The sequence below is a fragment of the Apis dorsata genome, unplaced genomic scaffold (genome assembly GCF_000469605.1).
Source record: "Apis dorsata unplaced genomic scaffold, Apis dorsata 1.3 scaffold_840, whole genome shotgun sequence".
NCBI classification, from domain to species: domain Eukaryota; kingdom Metazoa; phylum Arthropoda; class Insecta; order Hymenoptera; family Apidae; genus Apis; species Apis dorsata.
The window spans coordinates 197802-217166 of NW_006263966.1; the positions used below are offsets into that span (position 1 = coordinate 197802).

Below are 19365 nucleotides of genomic sequence, written 5' to 3' on the forward strand. Positions count from 1 at the left end.
TAATAAAAAAAAGATATTTTATAATTTTTGATATATATTTATATTTAATGTATTTTTATGTCAGCAGATCAAGATCAAGGTATACCTGAACCATCTGAGCAAAGAGATATCTCAATACCTCAATATCATCCTATAAGAACAGATGAAGAATCTCATTTTCTTACTTACTTAACTGCACTTTCTTTAATCTTTGTAGTTGCATATTTTGTTTATCAGCATAAACAGAAAGTAAATAAGTATTTTTTTTTCTTATTTATAAAACTTCAATCATTCGTTTCTATTCTTGATATTTTACATTTTAGTATTTTAATATTACAGATAATAGCTATTATAGTAGAAGGACGAAGATCACGAAATAATCGCGCTAGACGACGACCAAGCACTGCTAATTACCGTAAATTGGATTGTACATTAGAAGAAGCAGTTACATCACAATGTAATGCAAATGTTACCCATGTTATATACTAATGCATGTATCAAATATTTTAAAGCTATTGTATAATAGCACGCGTGTAACATATTATTTTGTATTCATGTATACTTCCATTATAATATGAATTTATTTTTAACAAATTAATTATTTGTTAATATTTCATTAAATATTATTAAGTTAGATATATTAGCAAATAATATAACATTTAATTTTAAATTATAATAGCTAAAGCGCTTTTGCTTACTTTTAAACTCAGTTTGCTTAATTTACTCAGTAATCTATTTTTTCCAGTGAGCTTTTAATATTATTAGCAATTTATTCATTGTTTATATATTATATGTAATTTATTTTTAGCGTATATATATTTTTATTGTGATTTTATTATAATTCTTTTTAGAGTTTTTTCATTTTCTAATATGATCATAAAAAAATATTATAATTTACATATATAAAAAAAATATTATAATATACATATATAATTATTACAATAAAATATAAATTTTATTTTATTATACTACAAAGGTATTGACAAAAATAAAGTTTAATTTAACTTGTTTTAAAAATGTAATTTGAAATTTAAATATATTATAATTTTGTTTAATTAGATATATGTAATTTTATATTTATGCTTTGTAATTTAAGATTCATTACATTATTTAATATTATTATTTATTTTTTTAAAATTTAGAAATTAAAATTTATTTTAATTAATTAATTTTAATTATTAATTAATTAAATAATTTTATTCAATATTATTCAAATATTATATATATTTTTTTACATTTAAAAATATAAATTTTAATATTTTATTACAATTAAGTGAATTTTAATATTTTTCAAAATTTATCTTTGTTATTATATCGAATTACAAGCAATGATGTAAATATAAATATATAAATCAATTAAAAATAATATTGATATAAAAAAAATTATTTATTTATTATTTTGACTTTTAAATTTGTTTTTTAATAAATATATTATGAATAATTTTAAATTAAATTTTTTTAATATTTCCTTTTATTATTATTATATATTATAATTTTTTCATTCATTTATATGTAAAATTTTCATTCATATATATATGTTGTATGAAATGATGAATGAAACACGTATTATAGTTATATATTTTTTCAAATAGTTCCTTCGATAATATGTATATTGTATATTGCAGTATATGTTACTATATCATAATCAAAATTTTTATTTTCAATATAGCATATATGTAGCGAAATATTATTCGAGATAAATTTGTAATCGTACGTCATATTTATTATTTAGAAAATTTGAATATACTAATCCTACAATGATATAATATATAATACTTATTTTTACTATTCAATATTGTTGCAAATATAAAATTTATAATTTTCTTTTAAACATATAATTAATACATAAAAATATATCAATGAATTTTTTCATAATTTTTTGTATGATGTAAATATACGAAATAATATTAAATATACGAAATTAAATTTAAAAGATTGCAATAATATCTATTTGATGTATCTATTTGATGTAAAAGAAGTATATCATTGTAGAGTTAATAAAAATAAATATAAATAATACAGATACTTATATACATGTATTACGTTCAAGTGAATTTAGTGCACAAAGTGTTTATTGAAGTGTTTATATGGATATTCATATATTTATACCTTGATCACATTTGAATGAGTTATTGTACGTTCGTTGATAATTACATCAAATTAATTTTTTATAATTGCAAATACCGTCCACTTATACACGCATTTACGATATCGAATATGTAATAAATTTCTTACAACAAAATAAATATTATTGTATGTAAGCAAGAATATTATTCATACTGAAATTGTTGAAAATAATTATTTTTTTGTTTATTGAGAAATTATATTAATATTTATTAATGATTTTATTTTTTTTAAATTTAAGATAACAGATCAGTAATAATATTACTGATATACATAACATATTACACATAAAGTATTACGAATTGATTTTCTTTATAACGATGCTATATGCTGATTTCTTTTTTATTTAAATTAGATAAGATAATTATTTTAAGAGCATCGAATTTTGAGAGGAAAAGATGTAAATGTTTCTAAATTTATATTTTAAATATTTTATTAAATATTTTTATATTAAATATAAAAATATTAAAATGAATATTAATTTTTTGTTATTAGAATCGCTGTTGCCAAATAATATTTAACATGAAATTAATATGAAACATATTTTTTTATTCTGCATAATTAAAGAAAATAATTAAAATTTATATTAAATAATGAAATTTTTCTCATGTTGAAAAATAATAAAAATAAATTTATTTATGAATCATTTGATAATTCAATGTAAAGCAACTTGTTGAAGTGCAAGTACTGTAAAAAAATAATAATTAAAAATATTATTTTGAACAATAACAAGCATCATTGGTTTGTTGTAATATCCAATTTAAATGTGGACCAACTCTTGTGAATATCGAAACTGCAGGAATATTATCACACTTGTTTATATCTGAAATTATACCTGTTACAAAATAAGATATTGTCATTAATTCATTATTCTTAGCCTGAAAAATTTTATTTATAAAAAAGTTTTATTATACTATACGACTAAGGCTACTGCGATAAAATTATTACGAATATTAATTACAATTATTCGTGTAACTCAAAGTTAAGTAATTTTAAAAAAAATGTTATGCGTACCAATTAGATCATACACTCCAAAATATGAACGATATTGTACTGAGGAACCCACGTCGTTCTGAAATGTATATTTAGATATTTAAAATTTTATCAAAATAAAATAAATAAATAAATAAACTAAAATAAGATTAAAAAAAAAAGAAAAATAAAGATCACAAATTCTACTTAACTTGTAAATTATAATTTAATAATAATATTTTTCTTCGATTCATTTTTCCTTAATATTTACTTTTTGTAACAAACTTATAATTATAATATCCGTATTTGATTAACAATTGTACTTAATTGAAACAATTAAAAATAATATTGCCGATAAGTTAATATACCTCGCATATAATAGAATTTCCACCTAATACTCCAACACAACCGGAATCATTGTGAAAATTCATAGGATTTATTCCAGATTTGACACATTCCTCGTGCCCCAAAATTGGAAATCCCAATTTTCGTGGTCGACAAGTTTGATTGTTGTTTTGATCGTCTATATTCTTCACCGTCCATCCGACCAAGGTTCCAACTTGTCCAAGATAAGTCGAACCTTAATATTGCAAATGATATAATTTTGCATTAATTGTACTTATTTATCAATTTTTCTTTTATTATTATATAATATACGTATGTTTAATCCGTCAGCCAAAAATTATTTTTTCAATTTCTTATAAATTTCTTTAGAAGTTAGTTTGATTTATTGCAAGTTATATTAATATATAAAGAATATATAAAGAAACAAAAAATATCAATAAAAATGTAGAATTTTGAAAAAATATTTTTTAATAATGATAAAACAAGCATGGTTTCCCAAATTAAGGATGCGTACATATTTGAGAACTTTTATGAGCATATAAAAAAAATTACTATAAATATACATATTTCAGCTCTTTCTTATATTATAAAAATTTTATATATTATATCATAAAACTTTCGAATATTTTTAAAAATAACAAAGAAGATATTGAAGATGTTATTGGATACATTTTTTAAATTTCTTTAAACTCATATATTGTTATTAAACTGGAGAAATTTTACATATTTATGCAAAATTTATATGTATAAAAATCTATGGAATGCATGTGATATTGAAAAAGATGGAAAATATTCATAACAAAAAAATACATTATTTATTTCAATTTCATAATTGTGTTCTATAAAAACACAAATTTTCATAAACCTCCGCAGTTTAATTATTATTTTACAAATAGATTATTTGAAAAAAAAAGAGAATAAAATAAAAAAAATTAATTATAAAAATTAAATATGTGAAATACATGCCTGGATTTGGTAAACAAATGGGTGATAGCCTTCTCTCGAATTTTACAGCTTGACTTAATTTAATCAATGCCAAATTATGAGCATGAGACTCCATGTTATACTCTGGATAGAGAATCAACGATTCAACGCTGATCGTGCTCGATGACACGTCCAAATTACATCGATCGTATTCTCCAAGGGATACTTTTACTTCCGCCGCCGTTACGCTGCAAATAATATTCAAATTTTTTTTCTTTTAAAATTAAAACAAATTGAAAATTTTATGCAATTTACGAACCCAATCAATTGACTGGCCGAAGAGAGAACGTAACGATCGTTTATCAGAACTCCGCTGAGAAATTTCGATTTCACGTGAATATTCGCAAGCCATGGAAATTCGTGAACTTTTGTATATTCTCCACCGAGGAATCGTGTTTCGCCAAATCGATTTGGTCGCCCGCAAACTATAAACAAGTTATATTTAATAATCAATGAAGAATTTAATCAATAAGTATCTGATAGATCAAATATTCTCTTACGACAATTGCCACAAGTTTTGAATCTGCCCAACAGGAAGTCCAAAATGCCTCGTGTTTCCCGCAATATATTCTAATAAAAAGAGTAACACGAAGAGCTGTATTTCGTACAAATATAAATATATGAAACTCTCCGTGAATAATTTAATTGTTATTTTATACGTTATTATATATTTTTAGCATTCTTTCGAAAATATTAAAATATTGAAGTTAAAATATTGAATTTATTTTTATGAATTTCTCGCTAATTTTACGATATACGAAGTGATAAATCATTTAATTATTTTTTCATGGATAATTTTATTGTTTCAGATGGAAAGACTTTCCATCTTTTTAGCAGACAATAATTATTAGCAGTTTTAGCAGTGTAAAAACGAATTATAGTGAATTTATTGAAGTTTAGTCAAGAATTGAAAATACATGATGATTTAATTAAAATCGTGAAGAAAATCAATAATATAATTTTTCAATATTAAATACAATATTGAATTTTGAATATTAATTTCGTAATTTATTAAAAATAGCGAATATAAAATATTTTCTACTTTATATTTAATAATTTCTTATTAATTGTTTTTTCCCTTATCATATAAATAATGTAATACAATTAAAATCTGATCTTGAAATTTGAATTAAATCTTATATATGTATACACAATTTTATACTTAATTTATACGTCTCTTCCCATTTTCTTTATATTTCATTTGTTGTCTCGACACGAAATCGAATTAGAAAAAATAGACACAGATGACAAAAACGTACGATAAAACGTTTAATCTATATTCTATATCGAGAAACAAATATCGAAGATGTTGTAAAGAAAAATCGCTTACGGATGGAGCAACCTCGATACAGCGAATCGATCTCGTGGCGAACACCAACAAAAGACCGCATACGAGATATTTAACGAAGTTTTGCAGCTTCATGGCTTTTCTCTCGGCTGTCGAAACGGTACTGGGTCCGGTTGAACGGTCGGTTTGTCTTGTATAGCGGGATTATCATTGCCCGCATCTCGAGCAGTGCACAAGGCCTTTTCATAAACGTCGAATCCACGAAAGTTATCGGCCCAAGAATTCGCTCTTGGTTGTCTCGTTTGAATGGTAACCGGTCGCCAACCGGTTGCTCGGTACCGTTAGAGGATTTCAAGATGATGTGATCAGAAGTCAATCCGTGGAAATGGAAATACGTTTGACACGTATGATAAGCTTTGAGTAGAGAGTATCGGCTTCGATTCGAGGGATGATGCACGCATTGGTTTCAGCTTTGCATATCGAATGTAATGATCTTATTGATTCACGGGCACAGTAATTGAATCACATCGATCGGACGAATTGATAAATCGATCTTGCAGCAAGGGTTGATTCATTTGTAACAGAAATTTATGAAAAATGATGTTAATTATTTATAGAATATATATTGTTTTGATATTAATCAATGGTAATTAATTAATAATAGGTGTTAGGTTCTTATTTTAATTTTTGACGAATTTGTAAATTTAGAAATAATGAGCGATAAAATATTTAATTTAATCAATTCATCGTTTTATTAATTGGAAGCATCGTTTATTATTATATACAAGAGAAGCAACTCAAAAATTTTATTCGTATTGTACAAAACGTTTCGTATTGTTCAAAATTTATATAAACACTTAATAACTCAGCGATTGTTAAAAATGGATTTATTCTTCTTTCGCTGCAAATTCCACAATTCTATTTTTACTTTATTTTGATTGAATTTCTTAATTTTGATGTTAATGCATACGATTAATTTCCTATAAAATAATTAATCTTAATAGAAAATAACATTGATAAATTTCGTTTCGTGTATAGGGAATTAGTGAAATTTCGAGAAATTTAATTAAAAAAAACATGTAAAACATGACAAATGATTTAAGTTATTCAATAAACTAAATAAAATTTTTTGTTATTACCAGGATAAAATAAGTTTATAGATAATTATCGTTGCATAATTTATGTAATAATAAACGTTTATTGACTGTCTCGTTATTGAGCATATTACTTGATCTTTAAAATGATTAAAATTTTCACTTATGTTTGAACAGATCGTGTAATTTTTTTAAATTGATTTTTTTCAATTGATCTTATATTTATATTATAAATCGTGATTTTTATATTTGTTGTAAAAAAAAAATACAATAAAATGAATAAATTTATGATCATTAACAATAATAGATGAAAAATGATATACAGAAAAATAAAAAATTTGAGTATTTTGTAAATATATACGTATTAAAATTATTTTTGAGCTTCGTACTCTCTGTTTGAGTCATTTATTCAGAAAAACAAATTTAATTTTTGAATCACTTCGAATATCACTTATATTCGACACATATTTCATGTGAAAACTGATTGTTAATTAATATTCGTAACGAAATCAAATGTTTTTCTCACGTGCACGTGAATTATGTTATAATATTTCAAACTTGTATTTATCTCTCTCAACGTGATAATTTTTCAATGCTAATAATTGATACGACAAAGCAGAGAAATCTATTGGTTTGAACATGGTTGTGTACAACAATTATTGATCTTAATTCTGTTCACAGAAACAACCCTCTCGAGAATGATAAATGATCCAGTCTATGTATCGTGTAACTCTCGTATAAACACCAGGATATCCTGGCCGAGCACATCCATTTCCCCAGGATACTATACCTATAAGCTCATATTTCTTGTCTTCGCGTTCGGTTATGAGTGGTCCTCCACTATCACCCTAAAAAAAAAGAAAGAAGGAAACCTAAAAAAATCTAAAAATCACATCTGTACGATATTTTTTGCGTCAATTGGAAAAATAATCTATTCCTTTTTTTTCTTTTCTTTTTAATACGATATTTGTTAAAAAACTGTTTTATCAACGATATATAAATAATTTTATGTACAAAAAATTAATTATTATTTCTGAATTTTATTAATTTTCAATTATCATTATTTCAGTTATGCAAAAATAAATAAAGAACATATTCTTTCTCACTTTCACATGAAAAATCGCTCATCAAACTTCTGCGAACACTCTATGCATATTAAACATAATTTTTTAAATCGAACACTGAGATAAAGCTCACCTGACAAGAATCCTTCTGGCCATCGGGATATCCTGCGCACATCATGTTATCAGAAATCATGCGTGGATTGTAGCTTGTGTTACGGCAATCCTGAAGGCTCATAACCGGTACCTCGACTTCCTGCAGCAGGCAAGAAGGCTTACCATCCTCGTACAACGTACCCCAGCCGGACGCGATTGCCTTCGATCCGATGTATTGCTTATCTGAAACCCATTAACACGGCCCGTATGTACATGGGAGAAGAGAAATGTACGTCATGCAGAAAAAAAAGAGAAAGAGAAGATTGCGGTGGAATGGTAATGGTATGCATCGATATCGATTGGTATGCAATATTGATATAGTGTTTTTAGAATTATTTTTCATTTGACTTGTCACCGGTGTTTATCCATTTGCTTACTTCTCACCTGGATCTGGCCACCTTGTTTGACACGAATTACTTAATAATTCGATAATAGTTGTTGCAAATAGTTGTTTGTGCATCAGAGTTTCATTATTTTGATCGAAAGTGGTTAAATCGCGTGGCTGAATTCGCTATTATCGGTACCCGTATATTGATCAATTTGTAATTTCGCAACAATAAATAATGATTGAAATGTTTGTAACGATAGATTAATTGTTCTAAGAATTTCTATCGATGTGTGCTATTTGACGTTTCGTTTTGATGGAATTATTTGGTGAGAGATGTTACTTTATACGATTGAATAATGGATTTTTATGAGATTCAAATATATGAGTGTTTAATATTATTGTGAGCAATACGAAGCAAATGATAAAAATTGGTGTAAAAAATAGTGGTTGAGACTTATTTATTAAACGATTTAAGTTTGTACTAAAACGATTTAATAAGATAGAACTTATGTTACAGAATTTTATTTATTAAAAACATTTTTAAGAAAATATTGATAGAGTGTGATAGATGGAGATAAAAATGTCTCTGTCTTGTTTTATTTAGTACGAAATTGATTATAACTTATTAAATAAACTTTAATTGATATTTTTATATTTGTTTTAATTTTTAGAATTAGTGATATATATTGCATAAATATTATGGCTATGAAATTATTCTACAATTAAAAATTTGGTATCTCATATTCTATTTGAAAAAATTAATTTATAGATTGAACAATATTGTTTTTTGAATTTTTTATTATAAAATGTCTTTGAAATATATTTAAAACTTCAGTATTACTACCTAATTATTATCATTATATTTCTGTTATGAATTCTAATATTTATATACTAAATTATTCGTGATTATTTCCTTAATACAAAAAATCTATTTGAAAATATAAAAATCTACAATCTATTGATTAATTAATTGTTTTCAATATTCAAATATACTTCAATATTATCCAATATTAATAAATATCTTTCAAAGATCCATTCTAGAAAAAATATAAAAATGTCAATTAAGATTTAATTTAGATATCAAATTATAGATAGTTTAAGTTTGTTAGATGAAATGCAATTAAAATGAGATGATTCCATCTTTGTTTCATTTAATGCAAACTTCAATTATTTATAAATGTTAATAAATAAGCTTCTTTTTTGTTTGTTTTCCCTCTAAAACTTTTCAAAGATGTCCAATGAATATATTAATACAAATATTACAGAATAACATACACATGACAGATTCTATACAGAATGAACATTTTTAACATTTGCACACGCGATAATAGAAATAGTGAAATAATCACCTCTTACTGATGGCAGACATATGGGTCTTATGGTATCGCTGAGGGGCACTCTTTCGTTAAGACGTAACAGGGCAATATCATTGTCGAAATTGAGGAAACTGAAATCACCGGTTAGCACTCTCACCACGTATCTGGTTTCTGCCCCTTTCTCGGTGCACCTGTCATGCTCACCGAATGTGACCTTGATCATGAACCACATGAACCTGAAAATGGGACTAGGAAAGTTGATCATGCTTCTCTGGAGAACTAATCTTATCATTTGTAAATTAAACCAGAAATTCGAAAGACTTTGTTTGATTCATTATATGTATGTGAATGAATTGTTTTAACTTTTTACGAGTGATAATTTTGTTTATTTCTGTAAAAAAATTAAGTAACTAATTATAGTTTCTGATTTATAAATTAAAATAATAATAGTTGTTACGAATATTAATTAATTTCATAATTGTCGTTTTAAAGGATCATTTATATTAAAACGAAGAATTGTCATAGCTGCAAATGAAAAATTTATAGTGAAGAAATAAATAGATAATACTTTGATAAATGAACAATTGATTTTGAGCGAATTGGAATTAAATTCTTATTTATTACAGTATTTGATTATATATGGCAAAACAAAGAAAAAAGTTTAAAAAAGCAAATAGTTTAATTAACATTAACATATTATATCCATTATATTGAATTATTTTATAATTATTATTCGACTGCTATAGTTATTGATTGAATTCATATTTCTGATATTCTTTATTTACTATATAAATAAAATTTTTTAAATAAAAATTATTATTAAAGTATTATTTTAATTGAAAAGAAAAATTATTTTCTCATGATAATTAAAAATAATTATTATTATTTTCTATCAAAAACGACATCGATTATGAGATAACTTAATATTACAAATTACTTAATATCAATAAAGTATAAAAAAAAAAATAGAACAAATTAAATTTGAAAAATAGTATAAAAAGTTGGATGGACATGTATGGATATATAAATTTTATTATACCATTATAGAGAATTAATTGCCTGTTTTGGATAATACTTACCCTTTGACACAATGAGCTGCTGTGAGTACATATCGATCGTTTATTAATGTTCCACCACAATAGAATTTGTTCAAATATGAAAGCCTGGCCATCCATGGGAATTCATTCATACGAGTCGTTTGACCACCAACTATTCGACTTTCTTCGTTTCGCAGGCCGCAGCCTAATAGTTTGAACAGTTAAACGTGTTAGCAACCTGGTTTTCTTAACTAGGAGTCGTAGTTAACGGTAACGAAAAATAAAATAATAATAATGATAAGTTGGCAATATTGACTGTTATATTAGAGCTTGATGTTAAAATGTTTTAGAACATATAGTGTTAAGTTAATGTCAATACGTATATAAAATTTAATTTAAGATTCATTAAGATTATAAATAATACCGTTAAATAGTATAGTATAATTCAATAATTATTATGTGATTAATATTATTATAATTATATAATATATAATAGTTTTTTAGTTAGCAATAATAAGTCCATTTTAATATTGAATGATATTGAATAATATGACAATAATATTAATTTAAATGTTAATCAAAAGATATTAAAAGACATAATAATGAATATTATGAATAATTAAATATTTAGAGAAAAAATAAAGATTATTTCCAAAATATTGTATCATTTTTATGATACATTGCTACATCATATTATTCTTAATAATTGTTAATTATTATTTTTGATATTATTAATGGAAATGTAATTGTACTTACTGCAGTAACATGGTCCAGGTGCTTCTACAGCATACGGTGGTTTGTTACCAAAAATACCAAAAAAGTTTTTCACCTTTTCACCAATAGTACTTGCCTAAAAAAAGTTGATTAAATTCAATATAAGTTTTTATTAACAATTCAATATATAACACAAAAATTATATTTAATATCTCCATATAAACTGTATGTTTATTTAACTGTACATTAACTTATTTAAAAATTAACATTAATATTGTTTCTTTTAAGAATAAAATTTAATTCATATTACAATACGTTCTACTTTAAATTACTTTTTGAAAAGCAAATATAAAATCTCGATTCCAATTGAGACAAAAATGATCAATAAAAAACATTTTTACAAATTCAATGATTATTCCGCAATTATTTAATAAAATAATTCCTCAATTATCCCCAAATTATCTTTAAAACAATCTCAATAATCATCCTATAATTAAATAATAATATTTTACAATTTTTTGCATTGCATTTGCATCTCCTCTTACAGTACCGTTGATATTATGATAAAAATAAGTTTTACCGCAAAGATCTTACTATGTGATGTCTTACTTGACAACTTCTTGAAGCCAGAGCCAGGATCACTAGTAATCCAATGCACGGGGAGAACCTCATTTTCCGTCGATCAAATTCTGCCCGCGTTTATTATCCGTGCGAAACACGTTGAACACGTTCCACAGAAAGGATTCTCTCTGTTGATGAAGGATCCGCCGCGCGGACACTGTCAGGAACGAGTTACGAACATATCCCTGGCTGGGAGTTGCTATCGCCAGTGTCCCACGGCAACTGAGGACGACTCACTTCGAGGAAGGTGATTGCTATTCCAGAAGAGAAGGAGGACACGACTGGTCGGCGACTGGACAGTACCTGACCAGTTCGGGTTCACGTTCAGGGTCGAATTACGGGTGACTGTTATTGACCTTCATCAGGGTCACGCTAGGTTTTTCAACGATGATTGCAGTTTTTTTTTTTTATATGGATTTGGATGCATTTAAATATTTTTTGATATTATAATTTAATTTAGAAATGATGTTTAAATCTTGATCACGAGCTAATTTTATATTTATTAATAATCCACGTGCGCTATCTTTTTCGATTGAAAATTTGCTATTTGATTATTGATCACATTAATGATATATTTATTGTATTATTAAATAAAAGTTGTATAATAATAATACATATATTTTTCATGGTAAATAGTCGTTTAAAAAGAACTTGAAAAGAAATCTTATCGATTTAATTTATCTTCATTAGTTTATCGTTTTGCAGCAACTAATAAAATATTAATGAAAATATTAATGAAGAAGAGCATTTGAAAATACTTACTTATATATTACAAAAGTAAATTTTACGTGAAAAATTTAATTTATTATTAATATTAATTCAATCGTAAATAAATAATTATAACAATATATCACTTAATTCCATATTTTTTATATATTATCTGCTATTTATTAAAATATATATATATATATTTTTTCACGTATTTATAACCATCTCATGACACGCCCAAAAATCAGTGCCACGAATATATTATTCAAATTCCAAGAGAAAAGACATTACAAGTACCCATCATATTATATGTAAAACTCTTATTATACACAAATTTGTCATGCGTCATTCGTTTAACAGCAAGTATTTTGCACTAATATTATGTCTATTCGAGATAGTGACTAGGCTATTATAATCTGGTTTTTCCACTTTCGACTAAATTATGATACGCCTTCTTGGCCTTCTTTATTTTTGGTCTCGACTTTGTGGAGGGAACAAAAGTTCTTTTGGATTTCAGAATTCATTTTTATTTATTTGTTTATTTACATTTTTTTTCTGACAATGATCTTTTATAAATAGTTGTTGAATAACGTCACATTTGGAATATCAAGGAATGTGAAAAAAATAAAGAGAAGGGAGCTAGTTTTTAATGGATCGAAAGGAAATTTATTTTTGAATGATGAGCAAGTGTTATATAGAATATATTATATTTTATATGAAAAACGTAAAGCATTGAATGCAAAGATTGAATTTACATTACATATGCACGAATGCATATACTGTCGTCTTGGTTTTGTATTAGCTTCATTAATTTAATCGTGGTTCGACAGAAAACCGTTACTGATCATTATTCCAAGTACGTTCGGTTGCCATTCACGCAACAAAAGGGACGATACGAGTACAGTTCGAATTATACAATATATTTTCTACATGTTGCAAATTTTTACAGATGTTACAAATGTGAAAGCAATCTCCATATTTTACAGAATAACAAAAATATCAAAAAGATTATTATTTATTTACAAAATAGAAAAAGAAATCTTCATATATAAGGTATAAATATTTTACTGATTGAAATTTGATTTTGTTTTTTTATTTGTTGATATTGTTTTTTATTAAATTTTCAAAAATTTATGGATTTATTTATAGTAGATTATTTTTTAATTTACAACATATGACATTTACATACTTTATTTACTTTTCTTTGCTATGATAATAATTATTCTAACGTTATAATTTATTAATAAATTATGTACAATGTATATATATTTTAAAAGTAATAAAATATTCTTTACAATTATGACTATTTATATTTATTGTTAACATAATATAATCTAATTATTCTAATTTTCTAATTATTACTAAATATATATATACATTAAATTAATTTATAACAGCTTCTTATTTTATACATCATTTAGTTCATGAGATTTTTAAGTACATTTAATTTACTTTTCTAATATATTTGACTAATTAATAAAATTATAATAATTTTTAATAATTAAAGAAAAATAAATAATTTCTATTTTGTGTTGATTTTTATAATTATATTTTATCAAATGATAAAATCAGACACTCTCAACACAACATGATTGGATTAATAAATAATTTGATGGAATTATAATATAAAATATTGTCATTAAATTAAATTAGTAGAAGATTTTCCATTTTGTAGATTTTTTTTATGGAAATATCATTTTGAACAATCGATCGATTCTTTTTAATTTGTACATATACATCCTTGTTTCATATTTGTGTTAATCCAATTCAGGTACCTAGATACTCTTGTATAAACTCCAGGATATCCTGGTCTTCCGCAGCCTACACCCCAAGAAACTATTCCTACATTTAAAAGAAATAAAAATTAAAAATAATAATAATAACATTTTTATAAAAATATTATGATTTTTAAAAATAAAAATTTGTTATTCTTTTATATCTTAAAAAGATAAACTATATTAATATTCAATAGTTTAAAAATTATTATTTTATAATTATTTCATATTTAAAAGTTTATTTATTTCTTCAATATTTATTTAATTACACATCAGTTCAATCTACACAATAAATTTGTATTTTATTTAATTTTTTTTTTATCAAGGAAAAATAAACGAATAAAAAGAATACGTGGAAATTTAATTCTTCGAATACTTGATAACTTAAAAGTAAACATGTGATAAGTTAAAACGATATTTATTTCTTACCAACTATTTCGAGTCTATCGCCTTCCTGCACGAGAAGAGGTCCACCACTATCACCCTGACAAGAATCTTGACTGCCTCGACCGGCGCATATCATATTATCCGTAATTCGATTAGCTCGATACTTCATTTTACGACACTGTATTAAACTTAATATGGGTACTTGAACTTCGTGGACTTGTCCAGCCAGCATACCACCTTCCGATGTCCGACCCCAGCCTACTACGGTACCTTCTTTACCAGCTGGATCGCTAGCTGCAAATATTTTCGCTATTTAAATTCATTTTATTAGAGAAAAAAAAATTTTATTTTTTTATGAAGCAAAGATAAGTAGATTTATTTTTAATTAATTGTTTTTAGTATTTGAATAGGATAAATTTTTATATTTTTTAAATAAAATTATTTATTCTATAAAGTATCAATTTGTTTGAAAACATAAAATATTTAATTTTAATAAATTTTATATGATTTTTCAATCGTGATAATAAAATTCATAAAGGATTTAAAATTTTACAAGATATTATTTGTATAAAAAAACTGTAAAAATAGAATTTAACAATTTTTCATTAGCATATTTGAGATAATATTTATTGTTAATTACCTTTTTGAGGTAAACATACTGGTTTGACACGTTTGGAAAATTTCACAGATTTTCGAAGTTTCAGCAAAGCAACATCATGATTGTATGAATTCATGTCGAAGTTTTTGTGACGAATTATAGCGCTCACTGCTCTCATTATAGCTTTTCCATCGGTATTTACGTATTGATCGTAATCACCTAATATTATACGTATTTTTGAACGTTTTAACCTGGAAAATAATTCATATTTTAATAATTTAATAAATTTAATAATTCTTTATAACAAAATATTAGTTATTTTACATATATCGTATATATCGTATTTTAATTCATATAATTATTAAATATAAATAGTTTGATATTTATTGGAATAATACAAGGAATATATATATAATATATAAATATAATATTTGATTATAAATGCTTTTATTACTATGATATTTACAATAAATTAATTAAAATTAAAATTAAAATATCTTTTGATTTAACTATTTTGCATTTTATAAAAGCAGAATACACAAAGAGAAATAATGGAAACTTTAAAATGCTTTCGTTGCAACATTTCCGTATTACTCCTACCTAACCATTCTATTTATTTAGTAAGTAGTAAATTTTTTTTTTAATGAAAAATTCTGCAGAAAGAAAATGATAATAAATTAAAATTTATTTCAAATTCGATATATTTAATATTTAACATGATAATACATAATACGTAATAATACATAACTATCAATTATTTTAATCATAATTATTTAGATATTTACATTACATTCATTTGGTTGATTACGTATCCACTGTATTTACCATTTATTTTCTAACACAACATTTGTTAATTTTTTACATTTTATTTAATAATTACAAATTGAATAATATAAAAATACTGTATTACATGATACATAAAAATCTTTTATAAACTCTTGCACACAAATAAAATTTAATTTTCACCAAACAAAAGCACAAATTGAATCAGAAAAATTATCTTAAAAAAAAATTGAAATTGATGTAACTAATGAAAATTTCTGCGAAACGAAAACTTACCTTCGTACACAGTGAGCAGCAGTAATAACGTAATCATTGGTAACGAGGCTGGCTCCGCAATGGAAACGACCCTCGTACACGAGCCTCGCCACCCACGGGTATTTATTCGGGGTTGTCGGTCGTCCACCGACGATTCGATCCTCCTGATTCGATATACCGCATTCTGAAAGCAATACCTCCATCATTGTTGCCCGTTACGTGACGTCGTCGTTAGAGGAGCCGGAAGCACTCAACGACGCTTTCTACCGTGGACTGTTACATCGGTAGGTAGCGCGCAATCATACGTATTGACTGACGTTATTACACTTGGCCGACGTGGTCAAGTGTAAATTCCGTCACGTGATGTAATAAGTTTGCAAAGTCGTATGGGGGGAAAGTGATTTTTCGATCGCACTTTCGTTCCACGCTATGGAAGAGAAAGAGAAACGAGCAATGCGATGGAAACTAGTTCGTGGCTTTTTTTTCTTTTTTTTTTTTTTTTTTTCTTTTTTTATCCTACCCCCAAGGGAAATTAAACGCAGGGGAAAACCAGTTGGGTTTTTCTTTTTTTTTTTTTTTCTTCTTTTTTTATCCTACCCCCAAGGGAAATTAAACGCAGGGGAAAACCAGTTGGGTTTTTCTTTTTTTTTTTTTTTCTTCTTTTTTTATCCTACCCCCAAGGGAAATTAAACGCAGGGGAAAACCAGTTGGGTTTTTCTTTTTTTTTTTTTTTCTTTTTTTTTTTTTTTCTTCTTTTTTTATCCTACCACCAAGTGAAATTAAACGTAGGTGAAAACCAGTTCGGTTTATCTTTTTTTATCTTGCAATTGGAATGAATCGATCTGTGATCTGTGTTTCGAGCATTGAACTTGATTATTTTATTGCACATGGTTGAATGATAAGTAGAGTATGGAGCAGAATTTCTCAACTTTCTGGTTCTCTCTGAATGTGACTGAATGTGTTATTAGATTGTTGCAAGTGAAATTTTTAATATATAGGTTTTAATATAAGGTTTGAGATTAATTTCAATTAAAATTTGATTCAATAAATGTATAATAAATTTTGTCTTTTTGTCAATTTTGATTCGAATTTTTTGAAAATTCTGTAAATTATAATTCTATTATAATTCTGTGATTTTAGATTTGTAAAAATTTGATATCTCGTATACAATAACTTTGTAATCAAGTTTGTAATGCATGGTACCGCGAGTTGGATGTTTGAAATATAGAATTTTTGAAAAGTTGACAGAATTGGAATCATTGTATATGTATATTATGTAAATTATACGTATATTATGAATAAAATTTTGTATATTTATGTAAAGTTGATGCGTTTGAATAATTCTTGTTAAAAATGTATATCAGATTGTGACTCATAAATTGGTATAAAAAAATATCGAAAAGATATTCTTTGTTATGATATACATATAATTTTGGAAAATTTTGACAATAAATTCGTCAAAATAAATTGAAAGTGGCACGTGTCATTCGTCATATTTGTCATATTTATTCACATTTATCTTCATATTTATGAAAAGTAGTTATATTTCGATTATCCAAGAAACACATTTCATCTTTTATTACGAATAATGACATGTTTTGACTTTGGCGCGAGGAGTAATTTATTTCCCTATTTGAAAGAAATCGTATTTGAACGTTTGAGGCGAAAACTAATCAATTTCACTTTTTCATTGGGAAAAAAGTCACATTTAAATGAAACGTGCTACCATGTACATTCGAACGTTTAAATTTTCATTACAAACGACTAAAATATTCTTCTATTTACAGGCAATCAAAACTAAACGTTTATTGCAATGTATTACTTTTCATGAGAAAAACGTAATAGCATATTTTATTTTCTACTAAATAAGCTAATAAATACTCTTTTCTTTTGCGGAAGAGAAAGAAGAAAATATAATATTTTGAATTATATCAAGGATGAATATATTTTTACGTAAGATAAATGAAACATAGTATTTTCAAATATAAGAAAATAACATACAATAAAATTAAAAATAGAAAATAACGAATAAAATTATATTTCTAATCCAAAATATTATTCAATTCAAATTTTCAAAATTTGAAATGGAAAATTTTAATTCAATTAATTTAATTAAAATGAAAAAAATAAAATAATAATAATAAAAAAAAGATAGCAATTTTAGTGTTCTTGTTATTTCAACAACAAAAACTGTTAAAAAAATTTTGTAAAAATTATTACAACTTTTACAAAATTTACAACTTTCTATTATAATTTTATTCTAAATTAACTATAATTCAGAATATTTTCAATGTTAATAAATATTTATATATTGCAATTATTTTAAATTTATTTTTTTTCATATAGAAAATAAAAGAGAAAGATTCATTCATTTATTCGTTAACGTAATCTTACCGCATGTACAATTCCTTGATACAACATCATCATCGTCCACGCTGCTACTTATGTCAAGGCCGAACAATTCATCAAACAAGAACTTGCCCTTTCGATTACGGGTCGAATTCGTCGTCTGAAAGAAACATCGATCACTCTTCAAGCCATACGCTCACTTTCCATTGCAAATAAGCAATAAGAAGCCGTCAGAGAAAGTGACCATGATTCGAATTATGGGTCAAGGCTCGTATCATTAAAAATTCCAATCTATACAACGAACAAATCCTCTAAATTATCCACATAAAATTGATTCGCAATAACGAACCCCTTCATTATTTTAAACGAGTTATTCACGAAAGAAATAATTCTCGATTAAATTTCTCAAAATATTTTTTAAATACTTATCAATAATTATCTCATGATCTTTCCGAGAGGATTTTATGAAAAATTATGAAATCTTATGAAAA

General features: G+C 25.0%; 3 protein-coding genes across 6 annotated transcripts in view; 1 reads left to right on the forward strand and 2 right to left on the reverse strand.

Moving 5' to 3' along the window:
• Nucleotides 1–577, forward strand: part of LOC102679394 — a 2645-nt gene extending 2068 nt beyond the window's left edge. For 2 of the 4 annotated variants that reach the window (XR_004151531.1, XR_004151530.1), the window contains exons 3-4: nucleotides 45–228; nucleotides 319–577. Coding sequence is in view for 1 of the 4 variants with exons in the window: in XM_006623205.1 (XP_006623268.1) it covers nucleotides 65–228; nucleotides 319–468 (314 nt within the window). In the remaining 3 variants the exon portion in view is untranslated. Of the gene's footprint in view, nucleotides 1–30; nucleotides 229–318 lie in introns of all 4 variants that reach the window. The other 2 variants (XR_004151532.1, XM_006623205.1) reach the window with 2 other exon arrangements.
• Nucleotides 578–2716: 2139 nt separating this feature from the next.
• On the reverse strand, nucleotides 2717–12420 carry LOC102680223 (transmembrane protease serine 9-like). Its single transcript, XM_031514024.1, has 13 exons — nucleotides 12008–12420; nucleotides 11441–11534; nucleotides 10727–10889; nucleotides 9681–9895; nucleotides 7984–8186; nucleotides 7455–7634; nucleotides 5735–5890; nucleotides 4905–4974; nucleotides 4664–4829; nucleotides 4387–4592; nucleotides 3444–3655; nucleotides 3118–3175; nucleotides 2717–2938 (listed from the first exon to the last, which is right to left on the reverse strand). The coding sequence occupies exons 1-13, from the start codon at nucleotides 12068–12070 to the stop codon at nucleotides 2817–2819; spliced, it is 1908 nt and encodes a 635-aa protein (XP_031369884.1). The 5' UTR covers nucleotides 12071–12420; the 3' UTR covers nucleotides 2717–2816.
• A 2008-nt stretch (nucleotides 12421–14428) lies between these two features.
• LOC102679270 (trypsin-1-like) lies at nucleotides 14429–16832 on the reverse strand. The gene is made up of 4 exons (XM_031514022.1): nucleotides 16547–16832; nucleotides 15530–15738; nucleotides 14932–15183; nucleotides 14429–14569 (listed from the first exon to the last, which is right to left on the reverse strand). The coding sequence occupies exons 1-4, from the start codon at nucleotides 16729–16731 to the stop codon at nucleotides 14448–14450; spliced, it is 768 nt and encodes a 255-aa protein (XP_031369882.1). The 5' UTR covers nucleotides 16732–16832; the 3' UTR covers nucleotides 14429–14447.
• Nucleotides 16833–19365: the final 2533 nt, after the last annotated feature.

Excerpts from the sequence above, each read along its gene's own strand:
- LOC102680223 (XM_031514024.1), bottom strand. The coding sequence starts at position 12,070 with ATGAGGTTCTCCCCGTGCATTGGATTACTAGTGATCCTGGCTCTGGCT. Across the intron at positions 11,535-12,007 it reads TGGCTTCAAGAAGTTGTCAA|GCAAGTACTATTGGTGAAAA; the intron begins GTAAGACATCAC and ends AACTTTTTTTAG. Across the intron at positions 4,830-4,904 it reads CAAAACTTGTGGCAATTGTC|TTTGCGGGCGACCAAATCGA; the intron begins GTAAGAGAATAT and ends ACTTGTTTATAG.
- LOC102679270 (XM_031514022.1), bottom strand. The coding sequence starts at position 16,731 with ATGATGGAGGTATTGCTTTCAGAATGCGGTATATCGAATCAGGAGGAT. Across the intron at positions 15,184-15,529 it reads AGTATGTTTACCTCAAAAAG|CTAGCGATCCAGCTGGTAAA; the intron begins GTAATTAACAAT and ends AAATATTTGCAG. Across the intron at positions 14,570-14,931 it reads CGATAGACTCGAAATAGTTG|GAATAGTTTCTTGGGGTGTA; the intron begins GTAAGAAATAAA and ends TTTTAAATGTAG.